At 40.9% G+C, this 17,933-nt stretch overlaps 2 protein-coding genes and 1 pseudogene across 4 annotated transcripts in view; 2 read left to right on the forward strand and 1 right to left on the reverse strand.

Moving 5' to 3' along the window:
* CCDC81 (coiled-coil domain containing 81) overlaps positions 1-4,937 on the forward strand; it is a 60,409-nt gene extending 55,472 nt beyond the window's left edge. For all 3 annotated transcript variants that reach the window (XM_003832979.5, XM_055093834.2, XM_063608753.1), the window contains 2 exons: positions 1,748-1,873; positions 4,405-4,937. In XM_003832979.5, the coding sequence (XP_003833027.4) occupies positions 1,748-1,873; positions 4,405-4,546 (268 nt within the window). In that variant the 3' untranslated portion in view covers positions 4,547-4,937. The remainder of the gene's footprint in view (positions 1-1,747; positions 1,874-4,404) is intronic.
* Positions 4,938-7,433: 2,496 nt separating this feature from the next.
* Positions 7,434-17,933, reverse strand: part of ME3 (malic enzyme 3) — a 246,150-nt gene continuing 235,650 nt past the window's right edge. Inside the window, exon 13 of the mRNA XM_034933504.3 lies at positions 7,434-17,446. Coding sequence (XP_034789395.3) covers positions 17,420-17,446 — 27 coding nt within the window. The 3' untranslated portion in view covers positions 7,434-17,419. The remainder of the gene's footprint in view (positions 17,447-17,933) is intronic.
* On the forward strand, positions 13,859-14,423 carry LOC129393292 (protein tyrosine phosphatase type IVA 1-like; annotated as a pseudogene).

Here is a 17,933-nt window from a genome sequence, read left to right on the forward strand (position 1 = left end):
ATGTCACATCCATCAGGATAGCTACTATGAAAAAAAAAACACGCGTTAGTGAGAAGTAGAAACCTTTGTGTACTGTTGGTGCGAACATAAAATGGTACAGTTGCTATGGAAAACAGTATGGTGGTTCCTCAAAAAATTAAAAATAGAACTACTGTATCATCCAGTAATTCCCCTTCTGGATATGTATTCAAAAAAATTGAAAGCTGATCTCAAAAGATATCTGCACAGCCATGTTCATAGCAGCACTTTTTGTAACAGCCAAGAAGTAGAAGCATCCCAGGTGTCCACCGACAGATGAATGGATAAACAAAATGTAGTGTGGGTATATATATACACTGTACAATGGAATTGTTATTCACTTTTAAAAAGGAAGAAAGTTCTAACACGTGCTACACTGTGGATGAACCTCAAGGTCATTATGTTAAGTGAAATAAACAAGTCACAAAAAGACAAAATACTGTATGACTCCACTTATATGAGTTATCCAGAGAAGTAAAATTCATAGAAACAGAAAGTAGAATGTTGGTTGCCAAGGGCTAGAGGAGGCAGAAATGGGGAGTTGTTTAATGGGTGTAGTTTCAGTTTTGTAACGTGAAGGCGTTCTGGAGATTGGGTGCATAACATGAATGTATTTAACACTAAGTAACTGTACACTTGGAAATGGTTAAGATAGTAAATTTTGTTATGTGTTTTTTTAAACCACAAAAAAATCTACGAAAAGAAAAATAACATGAAAAAAGTAATAGGTACTCTTCAGTCATTGAGCTCCAGTTACATGATAGGCACTGGCACTTCCTGTGTATCATTTAGTCTTTATAATAACCATACAATAGCTGTTCAATCAATGCTTGTTAGATGAAAAGGTGTGCCATTTAAGGAAAAAGTGAGACAGTATAGAGGACATTAACTGATTTTTATTGGAGGATCCTGACACCCAGTGGTCATTGCTACCTGTAACACAAAGCCCTTCAGAGCAGGCTACATCAACAGTTACATTTTGTGAAGCTCCTTCTAGATTGCAGTGAGAACTGACAGCAAAGGTTTCAGTTTGGCAAGAAATAGACACATAATCAGAACCAGGCTTAAGGTGATTCACAACAGTAGTGATGGAGTGTTTGGAGACCAGTGATAGAAACACAACACTGGGAATATCTCCCTTTGAAGACAGAGATTATACTGCAGTCACTTCTTCGATGACATGGCCTTCACCAAACATTCCTGTTTTATTTTCTTGCCTTCTTCACAATGTTAATGTTGTCTCTATTTTCTTTTCCCTTGCTTAGTCACTTGTGTTTATTTTCTCTTTTTGTGGACTTTCATTTGTATACCTATCTATTATGCCTTTTAATACGTCTGCAGTGACTGGTAGGCTGAGTACTGGCAGCTGACAGGCTGGACTAAAAGGAAAGAAACAGAGTATAGGCAATCCATTTGGGATGATTCTTCAGATAAGTTAAAATAGCCTCAAAGGAAATTAATGGTTTTACAGGTTGAAGTTGTTAACTGGAAAAAGGTTTCAATCCTATTAAATCAAACCAGGATTGAAGATGAAAGACCTTTGACCCATAAATTATTCGAGAGCTAGGAATTTCAGTATGCTTTTACAGTGTTCATGCTTTTTAGTATATTTCAGAGTAGTGAACAAAACCAGAAGGTTTTTTTTGTTTAACATAAAAGGAATGGGGCTCCCAAATTTGGTGCATGCTCTTCCAAGTATTATGGAGCCAGGCTGTTCTTTTCTCTCCAGGCACTTGGCAGACAGAACCGCTGAGCTGGAGCGAGTAAATAGAGTCAACCAATGCTTACAGGAGGACTGGGAAAGGAGTGCTGCGATGAAGAAGCAGCGAGACCTGGAGGACAAGGCTTTTGAACGGTAATGCCTGATTGGAAACCCAAAATTCTCCTGCTCCTTGTGGGATAGCAACAGGTTTCAAGTGGAACTCCACTTGATTAGCAGTGGCTGCCTAGAGAACCTTGTGGAGAAAGCAAGTCTGTATTCCATGGGAAATACTGCCGTGATTGATTAGAAATGTCTGTTACAGACATGGGATTGGAGAATGCTGACTTGTATGCTAGGTATTTACTAACCGTGCTCTAATATTTGCCTCTGCTTAGGGTGGCTTTATTTGCTTTTTGTGGAGAGTGAAGATTCTCTTTGGAAATAACTATTTGGAAGTAGGGGGAGTGAGTTTCCAATCTGAACATTTTCAAGGCTTAGAGAATCGTTATTTAAGAGCAGGGTCAGGGGTTGTAAGATTGGCAATTGGAAAAGTAAGATGCCTATTATGGAGCCAACCAAGAGCATCTTTCTGAAATTATTATATGCCTGCCCGATCCTCAGCTTAAATATTCACATCACTACTGTTGTATTACATCTTGAAAAAAAATTAAAATACGAATGTAAGGTATGATTTTATAGCATGTTAAAAATGTGATGAAACAGATCAAGTCTATACAATCAAGTAACTAAAACCCAAATATACCAAAATAATAGTTTAAATTGCCAATTATCAATTTTTAATCATGGATAAAATTTGTAGAATGGATCTTGATCTGTAACTCTCCTTTTCCTTTTAGGTTTTCTTGTAAAGCATTTCTCACCTGTCTTTCTAATGAGTAGAACCCATATTTTGTGACAATGAAAGTATGAGTGATGACGTGGAAAATAGGTTCCAAAGGAGAAGTGGAGTCATTTGGCTTAGAGAAAAGGAGAGGAAAGGGCAGTTGGGGATTTCAATTTTCTCAGTGATCTGGGAAGGCAGGTAAAAGTCAGTGAGATTAATGCCAGGGAGATTTTAGTTGTGTCTGGGAAGAGTGCTTGGCCAACATGGTGATAAAGGACTGAGGAGACACAGGAAATAATGTTGAGTGGCAGGCTAACAAATCTACTCCTGGTATATCGTGGAACAGACTTCTCTGAAGACCTAGCCAAGTGTGGACAGAGACTTGAGCACGCAGCAGTAGCAAGAAGGAATTGGTTGGTACAAAAAGAAAATAAAGCAAAAGTAAAACCAAAGTCCATATGTATGTAGTTAGCACATGATACTCTGTTCCATTACCAAGCCAGGTAGGTCTTCCCCTGCTCACTTCCAAGGTAGTTTATTCTTTTTTCTTTTAAGACTGCCCTTGATAATCCTTTTTTTTTTTTTGAGATGGAGTCTCACTCTGTCGCACAGGCTGGAGTGCAGTGGCGCAATCTCGGCTCACTGCAAGCTCCGTCTCCTGGGTTCATGCCATTCTCCTGCCTCAGCATCCCGACTAGCTGGGGCTACAGGCGCCTGCCACCAGGCCTGGCTAATTTTTTGTGTTTTTTAGTAGAGACAGGGTTTCACTATGTTAGCCAGGATGGTCTTGATCTCCTGACCTCGTAATCCACCCGCCTCGGCCTCCCAAAGTGCTGGGATTACAGGCGTAAGCCACCGTGCCCGGCTGATCATCCTTCTTAAACGGAATTCTGGCTGGATGCCATGGCTCATGCCTGTAATCCCAGCACTTTAGCAGGCTGAGGCAGATGGATTGCTAGAGTTCAGAAGTTTGAGACCAGCCTGAGCAAACATGGTGAAACCCCATCTCTACCAAAAATACAAAAATTAGCTGGGTGTGGTGGTGCACACCTGTCATTCCAGCTACTCTGGAGGCTGAGGTGGGAGGATCGCTGGAGCCCAGGAAGTTGAGGCTGCAGTGAGCTGTGATCGCGCACTCCAGGCTGGTGACAGAGGGAGACCTAGTCTCAAAAAAAAAAAAAAAAAAAAAAATAATCCACCCATGGAGAAATTTTGATGGGGTAGAGGAGCACATGAGGGACTGTTTTGCGTAACGAAGAAAAACTATCAAAGGGGAAAGTCAGTTACTACTGCCTCTTTATTTCTGCTTTTAGTTGCTTTTGTCTTCCTCTTTGTCTCCACTCCCTCTCCTGCCCTTAACTCTCCAGAGGCTTCTGGCCTCCTGGGATAGTTCATTGTAAGTCCTCTCAACTCTCTGCTGTTGTTAGCTGATAACCAGCAACTTAATGGTTGATCTGCCTCTCAAATACTGTCTCCCAGGAGCTCAACAGGTAGAGGTGTAATCCACGTGGGAAAGCAGTCAACAGAGAGGCTTTGGAGCCACTGTCTGCTGGCTGTGTGACCTTCGGCAAGTTCTCTGCGGGCTTGGGTGGTTGAGGCTGGGGAGGGGTAGGGTCAGACTGTTGTGAAGGCACAAGTCGCGGCTTTTTATTTAGTAGAGAACAACAAGCCAGCAGAAGTCTGGAAGCAGGGGATGCCAGGATGGGGTGAACTGCAGCATACAGGCAGAGAACGCAAGGTGTCACTTTTCTTTTGTGTACCTCCTGCCATACCAGCTTCCAAGTTGGGCCTCCAGGAGCTCCAGGAACCTGCTGATCGGCATTTGCTCTCCTCTCCTCAGGGCTTCAGACAAGCTGTTTCTCCTAGACCAGTGTGAGAAGTATCGGCGCTGCAAGCAATGCCAGAGGCGCACCTCCAACGTGGGCGAGAGCAACCTGTGGCCCCTGAACAAGTTCCTGCCTGACTCCCGGTTGCTTGTGTAAAACTCAAAGTTTGGCTCTGCGTTTCCTGGGGAAAGTTTTTATCTTTTACATGTTTGGGGGTGATTGTGAAACTGCGTATTTTTACCTCAGAGAAAAAAATCATTGTTTAGGTTTGGTGCTTTCATTAGATTGCTTGTTAAGCCCTTATTGAATTCACTCCTGCTTTCCTCCCACCCCCAATTATTTCCTATACTAGTTTCTGATGGCAGTGAAGGTGTCTGAATGGTCCTGAGGGCTAGAACCTGCTGCACAGGGGCTGGGAATGGGATCCAGCTTCATTATGGCTGCTGGGGTGCTGCTGACCCAGCCCTGCTGCTGCCCCATGACTTTGTGTACAAAACTTTTTTCATCTGTAATGAATAGTGGCAATAATAAATATTTTCTAAGCGCCTGACTGTGCACGACAATTCATAACGGTACATTTTACCCCTCCCTCTTCCCCCAATCCTAGACTTTTCCAGAGGGGTATATGTGTGAACATCACAGAGATGGGTTAGACTATTTACCCCCAGGAGGCCAGAACAATGCTCCCTGAGTTTTCTCATTGATGACATACCTGGGACTTTAGTGGGCCTTCCCAAGATATCATTCCCTTGACCAGCTATTTCTACACCCTTGGAGTAACTGTGCACTGTGAGGTGAGTCTCCCACTACTTCACTTGCATTCATTCTTAAGCTGTAGGTGCTGTTCAAGAGGACTTAACTCCCTGTCAGAGGACTGACTTTCAGTTAAGGTATGGTTGTTCTCAACTAAAAACTTTCTTCATTTATCTTCATACTTTTGTAATGCCCAACCTTGTTTTTATTAACCCTGTTTTTAGACTCTCCCTTTTCCTTTAATCACCTAGCCTTGTTTCCCCGTGAATTGACTCTCCCTTAGCTAAGAGAGCCAGACAGACTCTATCTTGGCTCTTTCACTGGCAGCCCCTTCCTGAAGGACTTAACTTGTGCAAGCTGACTCTCAGCACATCCAAGAATGCAATTAACTGATAAGATACTGTGGCGAGCAATATCCACAATTCCCAGGAATTCGTCTGATTGATAACGCCCAAAGCCCTGAGTCTATCACCTTGTAATAGTCTTAAAGCCCCTGCACCTGGAACTGTTTACTTTCCTGTAACCATTTATCCTTTTAACTTTTTGCCTACTTTATTTCTGTAAAATTGTTTTAACTAGACCCCCTTCCCCTTTCTAAACCAAAGTATAAAAGAAAATCTAGCCCCTTCTTCGGGGCTGAGAGAACTTTGAGCGTTAGCCGTCTCTTGGCCACTGGCTAAATAAACCGACTCTTAATTTGTCTCAAAGTGTGGCGTTTTCTCTAACTTGCTCAGGTACAACACTTTCTTCTCCTCTCCCTGCCCTGTCTGACCAATTGAAGTAAAATAGAGTGAAGTCTAGATTTCTGAAATACAAAAGCTAAGAAGGATGTCTTTTAGACTATTTGCTTTCTGCCCGCCACATCTCTCCCTTGGGAAATAAGGGAAAGTTTTTGTGGGAAGATGTTTGTGAACATTTAAACTTTCATTTTGCCCTACAAATACAAAATAGGAATGTGTTGAGCCCTGAATAATTATGGAGAAAATATTCACTCAAGCTGATATTGGGCAAATTTTGTTGCTAATGTTATCTTTTTCTAGGAAAACAAGCATACCTGCTGATGATCACAATTTTTTGGAACGTCTTCCCTAATCTTTCTCCGTTTCTGCCTTTCATTTCCTCAAAAAATCATTCTATGGAGGGCCAATCATCATTAACCAATATTTAAAACAATAGGCTTTCCCCAAGACTGCCTGACCTGCCTGAATCTATATCTGCTGCACCCTTGAAGTAATTTGTTTCTAATATATAATAAATTACTATAATAGTGTTGTACTAATATTTTTTAAAAATATAGAATGCTGGCCGGGTGCAGTGGCACATGCCTGTAATCCCAGCACTTTGGGAGGCCGAGGCGGGTGGATCAAATCTTTTGACGAGGTCAAAAGATTGAGACCATCCTGGCCAACATGGTGAAACCCTGTCTCTACTAAAAATACAAAAATTAGCTGGGTGTGGTGGCACGTGCCTGTAGTCCCAGCTACTCAGGAGGCTGAGGCAGGAGAATTGCTTGAACCTGAGAGGTGGACGTTGCAGTGAACCGAGATCGTGCCACTGTACTGCAGCCTGGTGACAGAGCGAGACTCTGTCTCAAAAAAAAAAAAAAGAATTCCTTGTTAAAGAAAAAAAAGTTAATTTTGGTATGTTCAGGTGAGCAGGTTTAACTTCATAGACCTTTTCACTGGAGGAATTGAACTTACAATTTACTGTCATAGGTAGCAGTCAGTACTACAGTCAGACCCTTTAAAAACTATTTTTAAAAATTATATATTGACAAATTATTTGTAATATTTATGTTGTATATATTTATGGGGTATAAAGTGATATTGTGATTTTTGAATACAATGTAGAATAATTAAATCAAGTGAATTAAAATGTCCATCACCTTAAATATTTAACTTTTTGTGATAAGAATATTTAAAATTTATTCTTTTAGTGATATTGACATGTACAGTGCTCATTATATTCACCACACTGTGCAACAGATCTCAAAAATATATCAAAGTTGGCTTGGCGTGGTGGCTCATGCCTGTAATCCCAGCACTTTCGGAGGCCGAGGCAGGCAGATCACCTGAGGTCAGGAGTTCGAGACGAGCCTAGCCAACATGGTGAAACTCTGTCTCTACTAAAAATACAAAAAATTAGCTGGGCGTTGTGGCACACACCTGTAGTCCCAGCTACTCAAGAAGCTGAGGCAGGAAAATCACTTGAATCCAGGAGGCAGAGGTTGCAGTGAGATGAGATCATGTCACCACACTCCAACCTGAGTGACAGAGCCAGACTCTGTCTCAAAAAAAAAAAAAAAAAAAAAAAAATCGAACTTATTTTTCCTGAGGCTTTGTACAATTCAACTATCATCTCCTCATTCCTCCCATCCCCCACCCTCTGGGAACTATCATTCTACTCTCCACTTATATGAGTTGTAGATTCCACATATGAGAACATGTGGTATTTGTTTGTGTTTGGTGTATTTCACTTAGCATAATATTCTCCAATGCTATCCACATATCCTTTTTATGTCTTTAAGATCAACTATTTTTTAGCTTCCACATATGAGTGAGAACATTCAGCGTTTAACTTTCTGTTCTTGGCTTATTTCTCTCAGTTCCAGTTCCATCCATGTTGCCATAAATGACAGCATTTCATTCTTTTTCATGGCTGAATATTATTCCATTGTGTATATATACCACATTTTCTTTATTTATTCATCTATTGTTGGACACTTGGTTGATTCCATATCTTGGCTGTTGTGAATAGTGCTGCAATGAACATCTCTTTTGACATATTCATATTTGACTTCAAATCTTTGGGACAAATAACCAGAAGTGAGATTGCTGGGTCATATGGTAACTGTATTTTTAGTTTTTTGAGGAATCTTCATACAGTGTTTCATAATGGCTGTACTAATTTATATCTCCCACCAACGGTGTACAAGGGTTCCCTTTTTCCCATATCTTAGCCAGCACTTGTTATCTTTTATCTTTTTGATAATAGCCTTTCTAATAGATGTGAAGTGGTAGCTATTTGTAGTTTTAATTTTCATCTCTCTAATGACGTGATGTTGGGCATTTTTTTGTGTATTTGTTAGCCATTCACATGTCTTCTTTTGAGAAATGTTTATTCAGGTTCCTTGCCCATGTCTCTCTTTTTTTTTTTTTTAATAGAGTTGAGTTCCTTACATATTTTGGATATTAATCCCTTATCATATGTATGGGTTGCAAATATTTTTCTCCCAATCTGTAGGTTTTCTCTTCACTCTACTAATTGCTCTCTTTGTTGTGTAGCAATTTTTTATTTTGATGTAATCCCATTTGTCCACTTTTGCAAATGTTGCCTGCATTTTTGGGTCAAATCTAAAAAATCATTGCCCAGACCAATGTCATGTAGTTTTCCCTGTGTTTTCTTCTAGTAGTTTTACAGTTTCAGGTTTTATGTTTATGTCTTTAATTCATTTTGAGTTGATTTTTGTATATGGTGTGAGATAAGGGTCCAATTTCATTCTCTTGTCTATGGATATCCAGTTTTCCCAGCACCATTTATAGAATAACTTGTCCTTTTCCCATTGTATATTCTTGGCACTTTTGGTGAATATTAATTGGCTGTAGATACATGGTTTCATTTCTGGGTTCTTTATTCTGTCCATTGGTTCAAATGTCTATTTTAATGCCAGTATCATGCTGTTTTAATTACTATCAGTTTGTAGTATAGTTTGAAATTAGGTAGTGTGATACCTCAAGCTTTGTTCTTTTTGCTCATGATTGCCTTGGCTGTTTTGTAGTTCCATATGAATTTCAGGATTGTTTTTTCTATATCTATGAAAAATAACATTGGAATTTTGATATTGAACTGAATCTGCACATCATTCATGTAGTATGGACATTTTAACAATATTAATTCTTCCAGTCCATGAACATGGGATATATTTCAATTTATTTGTCTTCTTCAGTTTCTTTTATTAATGTTTTACAGTTTTCTTTGTATAAATCTTTCGCCTCATTGGTTAAACATATTCCTCAGTATTTTATTTCTAGTAGCTACTGTAAATGATATGTTCTCTTGATTTCTTTTTTGGAAAGTTCATTGTTAATGTAAAGAAATGTTACTGACTTTTGTGTGTTGATTTTGTATCCTGCAACTTTCCTGAATTTGTTGATCAATTCTAATGGCTTTTTGTTAAAACCTTTAGGGTTTTTTTCTTTTTGTAGAGATGGGGTCTCACTATGTTGACCAGGCTGGTTTCAAACTCCTGGCCTTAAATGATCCTCCTGCCTTGGTTTCCCAAAGGGTTGGAATTACAGGCTTGAGCCACCACACTTGGCCTTAGGTTTTCTGTATGCAAAATTATGTTGTCAGCAAATAACAGTAGTTTTATTTCTTCATTTCCTACTTGGATGTCTTTTCTTTCTTTCTTCTGCTTCATTGCTCTAAGGACTTTCAATATTACATTGAACAGAAGTGGCAAGAGTGCACATCCTTGACATCCTTGGTCCAGATCTTAGAAGAAAGAGTTCCAAGTTTTTACTGTTGAGTATAATGTTAGCTGTAGGCTTATTATATATGGCCTTTATTGTGCTGAAGTATATTCATTCTGTAATTAATTTGTTGAGTGTTTTTGTCATGAAAGGATGTTTTGTCAAATGCTTTTTCTGCATTTAATGAGATGGTCATATGATTTTTGTCCTTCATTCTGTTCATGTGATATATCACATTTATTGATTTGAGAATAATCAACCATTCTTGCAACCCAGGGATAAATCCCACTTGATCATTTCTTGTGATGTGCTTGTGTGGCTTTGGTATTAGGGTAATACTGGTCCTGAAAAGAATTTGAAAGTATTCTCTCCCATTCGTTTTTTTGTTTGTTTGTTTTTTTCTGAGACAGTTTGTAGAGAATTGATATTAGTTCTTCTTTAAATGTTTGGTAGAATTCAGCAGTGAAGCCATCTGTTCCTGGGCTTTTCTTTGGTGAGATACTTTTTATTAATGATTCAATTTCCTCACTCATTATTGGTTTGCTCAGATTTTCTATTTCTTCATGATTCAGTCTTGGCAGGTTGTATGTGTGTAGGAATATATCCATTTCTTCTAGGTAATTCAAGTTTTTGGCATATAATTGTTCATAATAGTCTCTCATGATCCATTGTACTTCTGTGTTGTCAACTGTAATGATTTCTTTATTCCTGATTTTACTTGAGTCTTTTCTCTTTTTCTTTTCTTGGTTAGTCTAGCTAAAGGCTGTTTGATTTTATCTTTTCAAAATATGAACTTTTAGTTTCTTTTGTATTTTTTTTTAATCTCCAGAGCAGAAATAAAATAGAGATTAGATTATTTCTGGTCTGATCTTTATTATCTCTTTCCTTCAACTAACTTGGGCTTAGGGTTTTAAAGAAATTTCCTAGAGGTGTAACTTTTAGTTATTTGTAATTTTCTTTCTTGGTGCAGGCATTTATTGCTATAAACTTTCCTCTTAGAACTGCTTTTGCTGCATTCCTTAAAGTTTGGTATGTTGTGTGTTCCTTTTTTTTTGTCTCAAGATACTTCTAGATTTCCCTTTTAATTTCTTCACTGGCACACTGATTGTTCATGAGCATATTTAATTTCCATGTATTTGTGAATCTTCCAAAATTCCTCCTGTTAATGATTTCCAGTTTCATACCATTGTGAAACCTCTGGTTTAACAAGGTAAAAGCTAGAAAACCCCTGTATAACAAGGTAAAAACCTAATATTATTGTGCATTGGTTGTTAGAAGAACAAGGTAGATTCCTTCTGGTAAGTTTACCATGGCACAGAGAGGGAAAGCTTTTTGAGGAGATGAAGCCCAAGCTGAATTTTAATGACCAACGGGAAAAAGCCAGGTGAAGAGAAGAAGGGGTCATGACAACAGATGTCAAGGCTGTGTGCTCCAGTCTATCAAGACTGAGATGGAGGCATGGTTATATGAATTATATAGATATGAGGTCTAATATGTTTTCTATCATTCAACCATTTTAAGAATCAAACTTTATTATAGTCCTTCACTAAACAGCTGATTTCTGAGCAAGTCTTCATAATTTGGATCTTCTTCAATGATCCTCATTGTTAACTATTATTCTTGTATTAGTCTAACTCTGTAATTAGCCCTGACTTGCTATCATCAAGTTCTGTCTTTTCCAGAAATACAGCACAGCCAGACCAGATTAATGTATCAAAGGATTCCCTATTTCAGTGGTTTTCAATGTTTTGGACAGTCATGGACTCTTCTAAGAATCTGATGAAAAATATATACTCTTCTTCTAAAAACAGGTATATATTCCTATACAACATTTTGCATGCAGTTAGAAGTTTCCTAGAACCCCTGGACCACAGGCCAAGAATCCCTGTTCTAGATAGCTTTCCTTCACCATTTTTACAGGCTTAGGCTATCAAAAGTAAAGGATTTAATTTGCTTTTGAAAATTCCCTTTCACTTTTCTTTTTTGTTTTTTTCCCTAAAATTCTGTTACTTTGCCTTCATTTTTACATAGTTTTTCTTAGTACACAATTCTATACTGACATTTTGTCTCAGTCCTCTGAAGATATTCTTATTCTCAGGTTTCTTCTCTAATAGCTGTTACAATTTTCTAAAATGTCTAGACTTTGCTTCCTGGCCTTCACATGGCCCCCTGCAATAAAGCCCTATTTCTTCTTTCCTTCAAAGGGCTGAGAGAAAATGTCAGTGAAGAATTGTGTACCCAGCAAAACTTTTAACAATGAAGGGAAAATAAAAGAATTTTAGAAAAAAGCCAAAAAAGAAACCTGAAGAAAAAAACAAAATACAGTTTACTAATATTAAGGGAAATGGATTCAACAGTGAGAGATTTTCTAGCATATATAAAACATTTATCAAAGTTGATCAGATACCCAAAGGAATCTCCAAAAAAATGCTTCTGGATAAAAGAAAGTAACCTCAGAAAGAATGGAGCTCCAAGAAGGAATAGTGAGCAAAGAAACTGATAACATGAATAAATGTAAACAAACATTGATTTGTACAAACAATAATGTCCAATTTGTGGCGTTAAAAGATTAAGATGCTTGACGACATTAATAGTTAAAGCATGCTGAATTCCTTCAAGAGGCTGGAAAAGATTCTGAACCATGTTTGACTTTTTCTAAGTTAGTTAAGCACTAAAAGAACAGAAACAGGGTATATAATAGACCATATGTATTAGAGAGGGAGACTCCACAGCCAAAATCGCGGGATTCAAATCTTAGCCCTTGCAAAATTACCTATTGGGTACTATGCTCACTATCTGGGTGACAGAATTATCATTCATACTCTGGGTCACGCAATATACCCATGTAACAAATGTGCACGTGAACCCCCTGAATCTATAATAAAAGTTAAAAGTATTTTTTAAAAAAGTCTCATCTCTGCCATTTACTAGCTGTGTGACCTTGGGCAAATTACCGTTCTGTGCCTAGGTTTTTAAAGTCAGGACAGTAGAAATGACACTAGTATCTAATTCATAGGGGTTTTGTATTACATTTATATAAAGCTTTGAACAGTGCTTACCCTAAAATAAGTGCTAAGGAAGTATTAGCCCCAATGAAAACTTCCAAAAGAGTAGAGGGAAAATCGTAATCCAAAAGAGGTCAAGAAAAGGTAAAAAATATAGAAATATGGGTCAAATAGCATAAAATAAGAGGGCAAAAATGCATACGTGCACTTTTTCAGCTAAAAAAGTCTGGCAGACTGGACTGATGCGGAAAAAAAGCTCCATATATTATGTTGTTCCCAAGAGACATACTTAAACATGAAGCAGGTAGAAAAAGATACACTAGTCAGAGTCAATGGCTGGGAAACCTTTCGCTACCTTACCTGTCTTCCTTCAGTTTCTCTCCAGCCTCTTCCAGGCTTCCTATCCCACCACCCCCGCGTCGCTCCTCAGCCCCTCTCCTCGCTAGTGGGAGACAAGGAAACTCAGCATTCATGCAGCGCTCCTTCGCTTCAGCAAGGGGCTCCCGTCGGCGGCGGCCGTGATGACGTCCTCATTGGTCCGCCCAACCACGATTGGTGAAGGGGTTCCTGCGTCGCGCGCAGTCTAGGAAAGAGAGGACTTGGGACGCAACGACACCTGGACGTGTGCGTATTGCCTCAGTGGAGGCGCTCCGCTGGTCCTCCTAGAGTTTGGTGCCCTGCCGCCGTTGCCCCGCCACGACTGCGGCTGCGGCTGCTCCGGGCAGTGCTGCGGCCGCCGCGGACCCAGCTGTATGGTTAGGCCACCATCGTTCGTGAGTAAACATATTCCTTTCTGTGGTGTTCTTGATAATGCATTTATAGAGTTTCTAAAGGGCCCTGGAGATTACTGCCAGGTTCAGCACGAACTTTATGAGGACAAGTGAATGGTGGAAAGTCATTACTGCCCCACCAAGAAGCCCCCACAGAGCGGGTCACCTGGACACAGAAGTGTAGAACTGAGATCATCAGAGCATTTTACAAGAGTTCTGACCTAGATGGGGTAACCCTTGGTGCACTTCCTTTCCATTGGCCCAGAATTACTGAATTGAAGAACCGCGGCTTCTTGTGGGTAGGTTCATTTCATTTCCTGTCACTACCAACTTCATATTCAAAGCTCTGTGAATTTCAAGTGGAGTATATTGGCATAGACTTCAGTTTCTTGACATCATTTCTGTATTCAAAAATTTTTAATTTTTTTCGTAACCATATCAGTTTTTTTTTTTTTTAACTGAATTAACATGGCTCCAATGAATCACCCAGCTCCAGTGGAAGTCACATACGGGAACATGAGATTTCTTATTATACACAACCCAACCAATTTGACCTTAAACAGATTTTTAGAAGAACTTAAGAAATAGGGGGTTACCACAATAGTAAGAGTAGGTGAAGCAACTGATGACCCTGCTCTTGTGGAGAAAGAAGGCCAATCCAGTTTCTGGATTGGCCTTTTGATGATGGTTCATCACCATCCAACCAGATTGTTGATCACTGGTTAAGTCTTCTAGACGTTAAGTTTCGTGAAGAACCTGGTTGTTGTATTGCCTTCACTGTGTTGCAGGTCTTGGGAGGACTCCAGTGCTTGTTGCCCTAGCATTAATTGAAAGTGGAATGAAAAACGAAGATGCAGTACGGTTTATTAGAGATAAACGGCACGGCGCTTTTAACAGCAAGCAACTTTTGTATTTGGAGAAATATCATTCTCAAATGCGGCTTCGCTTTGTGTCCGGAATTGGTGGGTTCTTGGTCTCACTGACTTCAAGAATGAAGCCGCAGACCCTCGTGGTGAGTGTTAACAGTTCTTAAAGGCGGCGTGTCCGGAGTTTGTTCCTTCTGATGTTCGGATGTGTTCGGAGTTTCTTCCTTCTGGTGGGTTCGTGGTCTCGCTGGCTCAGGAGTGAAGCTGCAGACCTTCGTGGTGAGTGTGACAGCTCTTAAGGCGGTGCCTCTGGAGTTGTTCGTTCCTCCTGGTGGGTTCGTGGTCTTGCTGGCTTCAGGAGTGAAGCTGCAGATCTTTGTGGTGAGTGTTACAGCTCGTAAAGGTAGTGTGGACCCAAAGAGTGAGCAGCAGCAAGATTTATTGCAAAGAGCGAAAGAATAAAGCTTCCACAGCGTGGAAGGGGACCCTAGCGGGCTGCCACTGCTGGCTGGGGCAGCCTGCTTTTATTCTCTTATCTGGCCCCATCCACACCCTGCTGATTGGTCCATTTTACAGAGAGCTGATTGGTCCGTGTTGACAGGGTGCTGATTGGTGCATTTACAATCCCTGAGCTAGACACAAAAGTTCTCCATGTCCCCACTAGATTAGCTAAATACTGAGTGTAGATTGGTGCATTCACAAACCCTGAGCTAGACACAGGGTGCTGATTGGTGTGTTTACAAACCTTGAGCTAGATACAGACTGCCGATTGGTGTATTTACAATCTCTTAGCTAGACATAAAGGTTCTCTAGGTCCCCACCAGAGTAGCTGGATACAGTGTCAACTGGTGCATTCACAAACCCTGAGCTAGACATAGGGTGCTGATTGGTGTGTTTACAAACCTTGAGCTAGACATATAGGTTCTCCAAGTCCCCACCAGAGTCAGGAGCCCAGCTGGCTTCACCCAGTGGATCCCACACCGGGGCTGCAGGTGGAGCTGGCTGCCAGTCCCGCGCCGTTCGCCTGCACTCCTCAGCCCTTGGGTGGTCGATGGGACTGGGCGCCGTGGAGCAGGGGGCAGCGCTTATCAGGGAGGCTTGGGCCGCACAGGAGCCCATGGAGGTGGGGAGGCTCAGGCATGGCAGGCTGCAGGTCCCGAGCCCTGCCCTGCGGGGAGGCAGCTAAGGCCTGGCGAGAAATCGAGCGCAGCGCTGGTGGGCTGGCACTGCTGGGGGACCCAGTACACCCTCCGTGGCTGCTGGCCCGGGTGCTAAGCCCCTCATTGCCTGGGGCCGGCAGAGCTGGCCGACCGCTCTGAGTGCGTGGCCCGCCAAGCCCATGCCCACCCGGAACTCCAGCTGGCCCACAAGCGCCGGGTGCAGCCCCAGTTCCCGCTTGCGCCTCTCCCTCCACACCTCTCTGCAAGCTGAGGGAGCCAGCTCTGGCCTTGGCCAGCCTAGAAAGGGGCTCCCACAGTGCAGTGGCGGGCTGAAGGGCTCCTCAAGCGTGGCCAGGGTGGGCACCAAGGCTGAGGAGGCGCTGAGAGCGAGCAGGGGCTGTGAGGGCTGCCAGCACGCTGTCACCTCTCAGCTTCAAAGACTCCAGTGGTCACAGAAACAACTGTTGTATTCAATAAACCTGGCTGCCTGATGCTATTGCCTTGAAAGTGGGACCTAATTTATTGTACATTTTAGCCAACATATGGGCTTAGTGAATAAGTCTGATGAAGCTTCCATAGGGATATCGAAAAGCCACGAATTTAACAGAAATGCAACTTCTATGTTTGGCTTAGTGCTATTCCTATGCCAGAAAAAATACATAAGAAATCTAGAGATTAGATGCCAAGATCCCCAGCACAAAATTTGTATATTTTTAGTATCATACAGAATTAAAACTCCAGGAACTATAACTTTATGTAGCTCATCCCTTAAGTCATATCAAACACTGCAAGTAGGGCCTATATGATTATTTGCCTGCTTCATGTTTACCATCCTACACGGGTCCCAGTATACATCAGGTTTGTCCAACAGGTGATTTTGTTGGATTCTTTACACATCTTGTGGTTATTTGATGTCTTTCTCTAATCTCATTTTGTTATGAAAACCTCCATTTTGAAAAATCGACATCTGATTGAAAGTTCATGCAAAATCCATGTTGTACAGAAGCACATGTGTTGAATGTCTTCAAATAAAAAGGCCTTACCGTTAATGTTTACGGTTGGGGTGTAACTTAACACGGAGGGCCCTGAAGACAGAATGAGAGGAGACTATGAAATATTTCTAGTAAAATGTTGTTTTGATCTTGTGCGGAACATATGGTCTAGGACTTTTAATTTAGTAAGTGTTTGTTAAAAGGTAAAGATGCATTGGTGCAAGGTAAATAGAACAAATATGGACAGAATTACAAGGAAAATTGGCAAGTTTACCGTAGCAGTGGGAAGTTTTATTGTCCCTCTTTCAGAAGCAGATCAAGTAGACAAAAATCAAGATTTTGGATATAGATTTACACAAAACAGTCAACAAACTTGATCCCATGAACATACAAAGGGCATTGCATCCAACAGTGGGAGAATACATATTTATAAGAGTACATGAACTATTAAATTTGACCATATATTTGATTATAAACCCATTTCAGCAAATTTTAAGCTATTTGAATAATACAGAACACCTTCTCTCACCACAATTCAATTAAATTAGGAGAAAAGCTAATATCCACACATCTGTAATTTTGAAAATCTCTCTAGAGACTTCCACTTCTAAATAGGATGTAGTAGGTCATGGCAGCCTAAAACTTTGCCTGCAACAACTAGAAAAAGATGGAAAAATTATAAAGATCATATTTAAAGATATGTGAGAGCTATGAAAGCAGTAAGGACTAGGTGAATGGGAATTCCAGAGAGGGAGGAGTCCTCCTGAGGTAAGTGGCCATTTTATTTTCTAGGGACATTTACTGATTCTGGACATGGACTAATAAGGATCAAGCTTGGTCTGTGAAGAGGGTCTCTCCTGAGGGAAAGGGAAACCCAGAAAAGCTTTTGGTGGTCACGTGGGGCTGGTGCAACAAATTGGAAAATTAAGAACTTTGGCCAGTTTCTTCTACGTGTTATAAGTTGGGTTCCTCAGGAAATAGACACTGAATCTGAGATTCGCATCCAGAGGATTACTGGGGTGTCTTCTCAGAGAACATCTATGGGGGAGCAAGAGAAACAGGATAGGGCATAAGAAGTTGAATGGTGATACATAGCAGTTGCAACAGTAGCCTCAGCCAGTCTCATAGGGAGCTCTGAGGATGGGATGGCTATTTAGAGATGTTCTCAATTGAGGCTGGGAAGCTGGCCTTTGGGCCCTTGAATCAACCAGTCATTGCCTGTAGGCTTCCCTTGGGGATGATGGCATAATCTTGGGTGAAGCATTCACCTTCAGTCGAGGGCAATTCCTAGAGAGCGATGCAGCTGTGGGCCCTCAGCTGACAATGGCATCTGGAGGAATGAGTGTTTCAGACCCAAGGCAGGATCTAGGTGGTGCAACCACAGCATCCACTCTCTTAAATGACACTTGCTGAATACTGGGGCTATGTATGGGAGGCTGGGGAGTTAGAGTGAAGACTTACAAGGCGAGGGAACTCTCCCTTAATCTAATAGTGCTTAGGAGACAAAGTTCTCCACATTCTTACC

This window comes from Pan paniscus, chromosome 9 (genome assembly GCF_029289425.2).
Source record: "Pan paniscus chromosome 9, NHGRI_mPanPan1-v2.0_pri, whole genome shotgun sequence".
Classification (NCBI taxonomy): domain Eukaryota; kingdom Metazoa; phylum Chordata; class Mammalia; order Primates; family Hominidae; genus Pan; species Pan paniscus.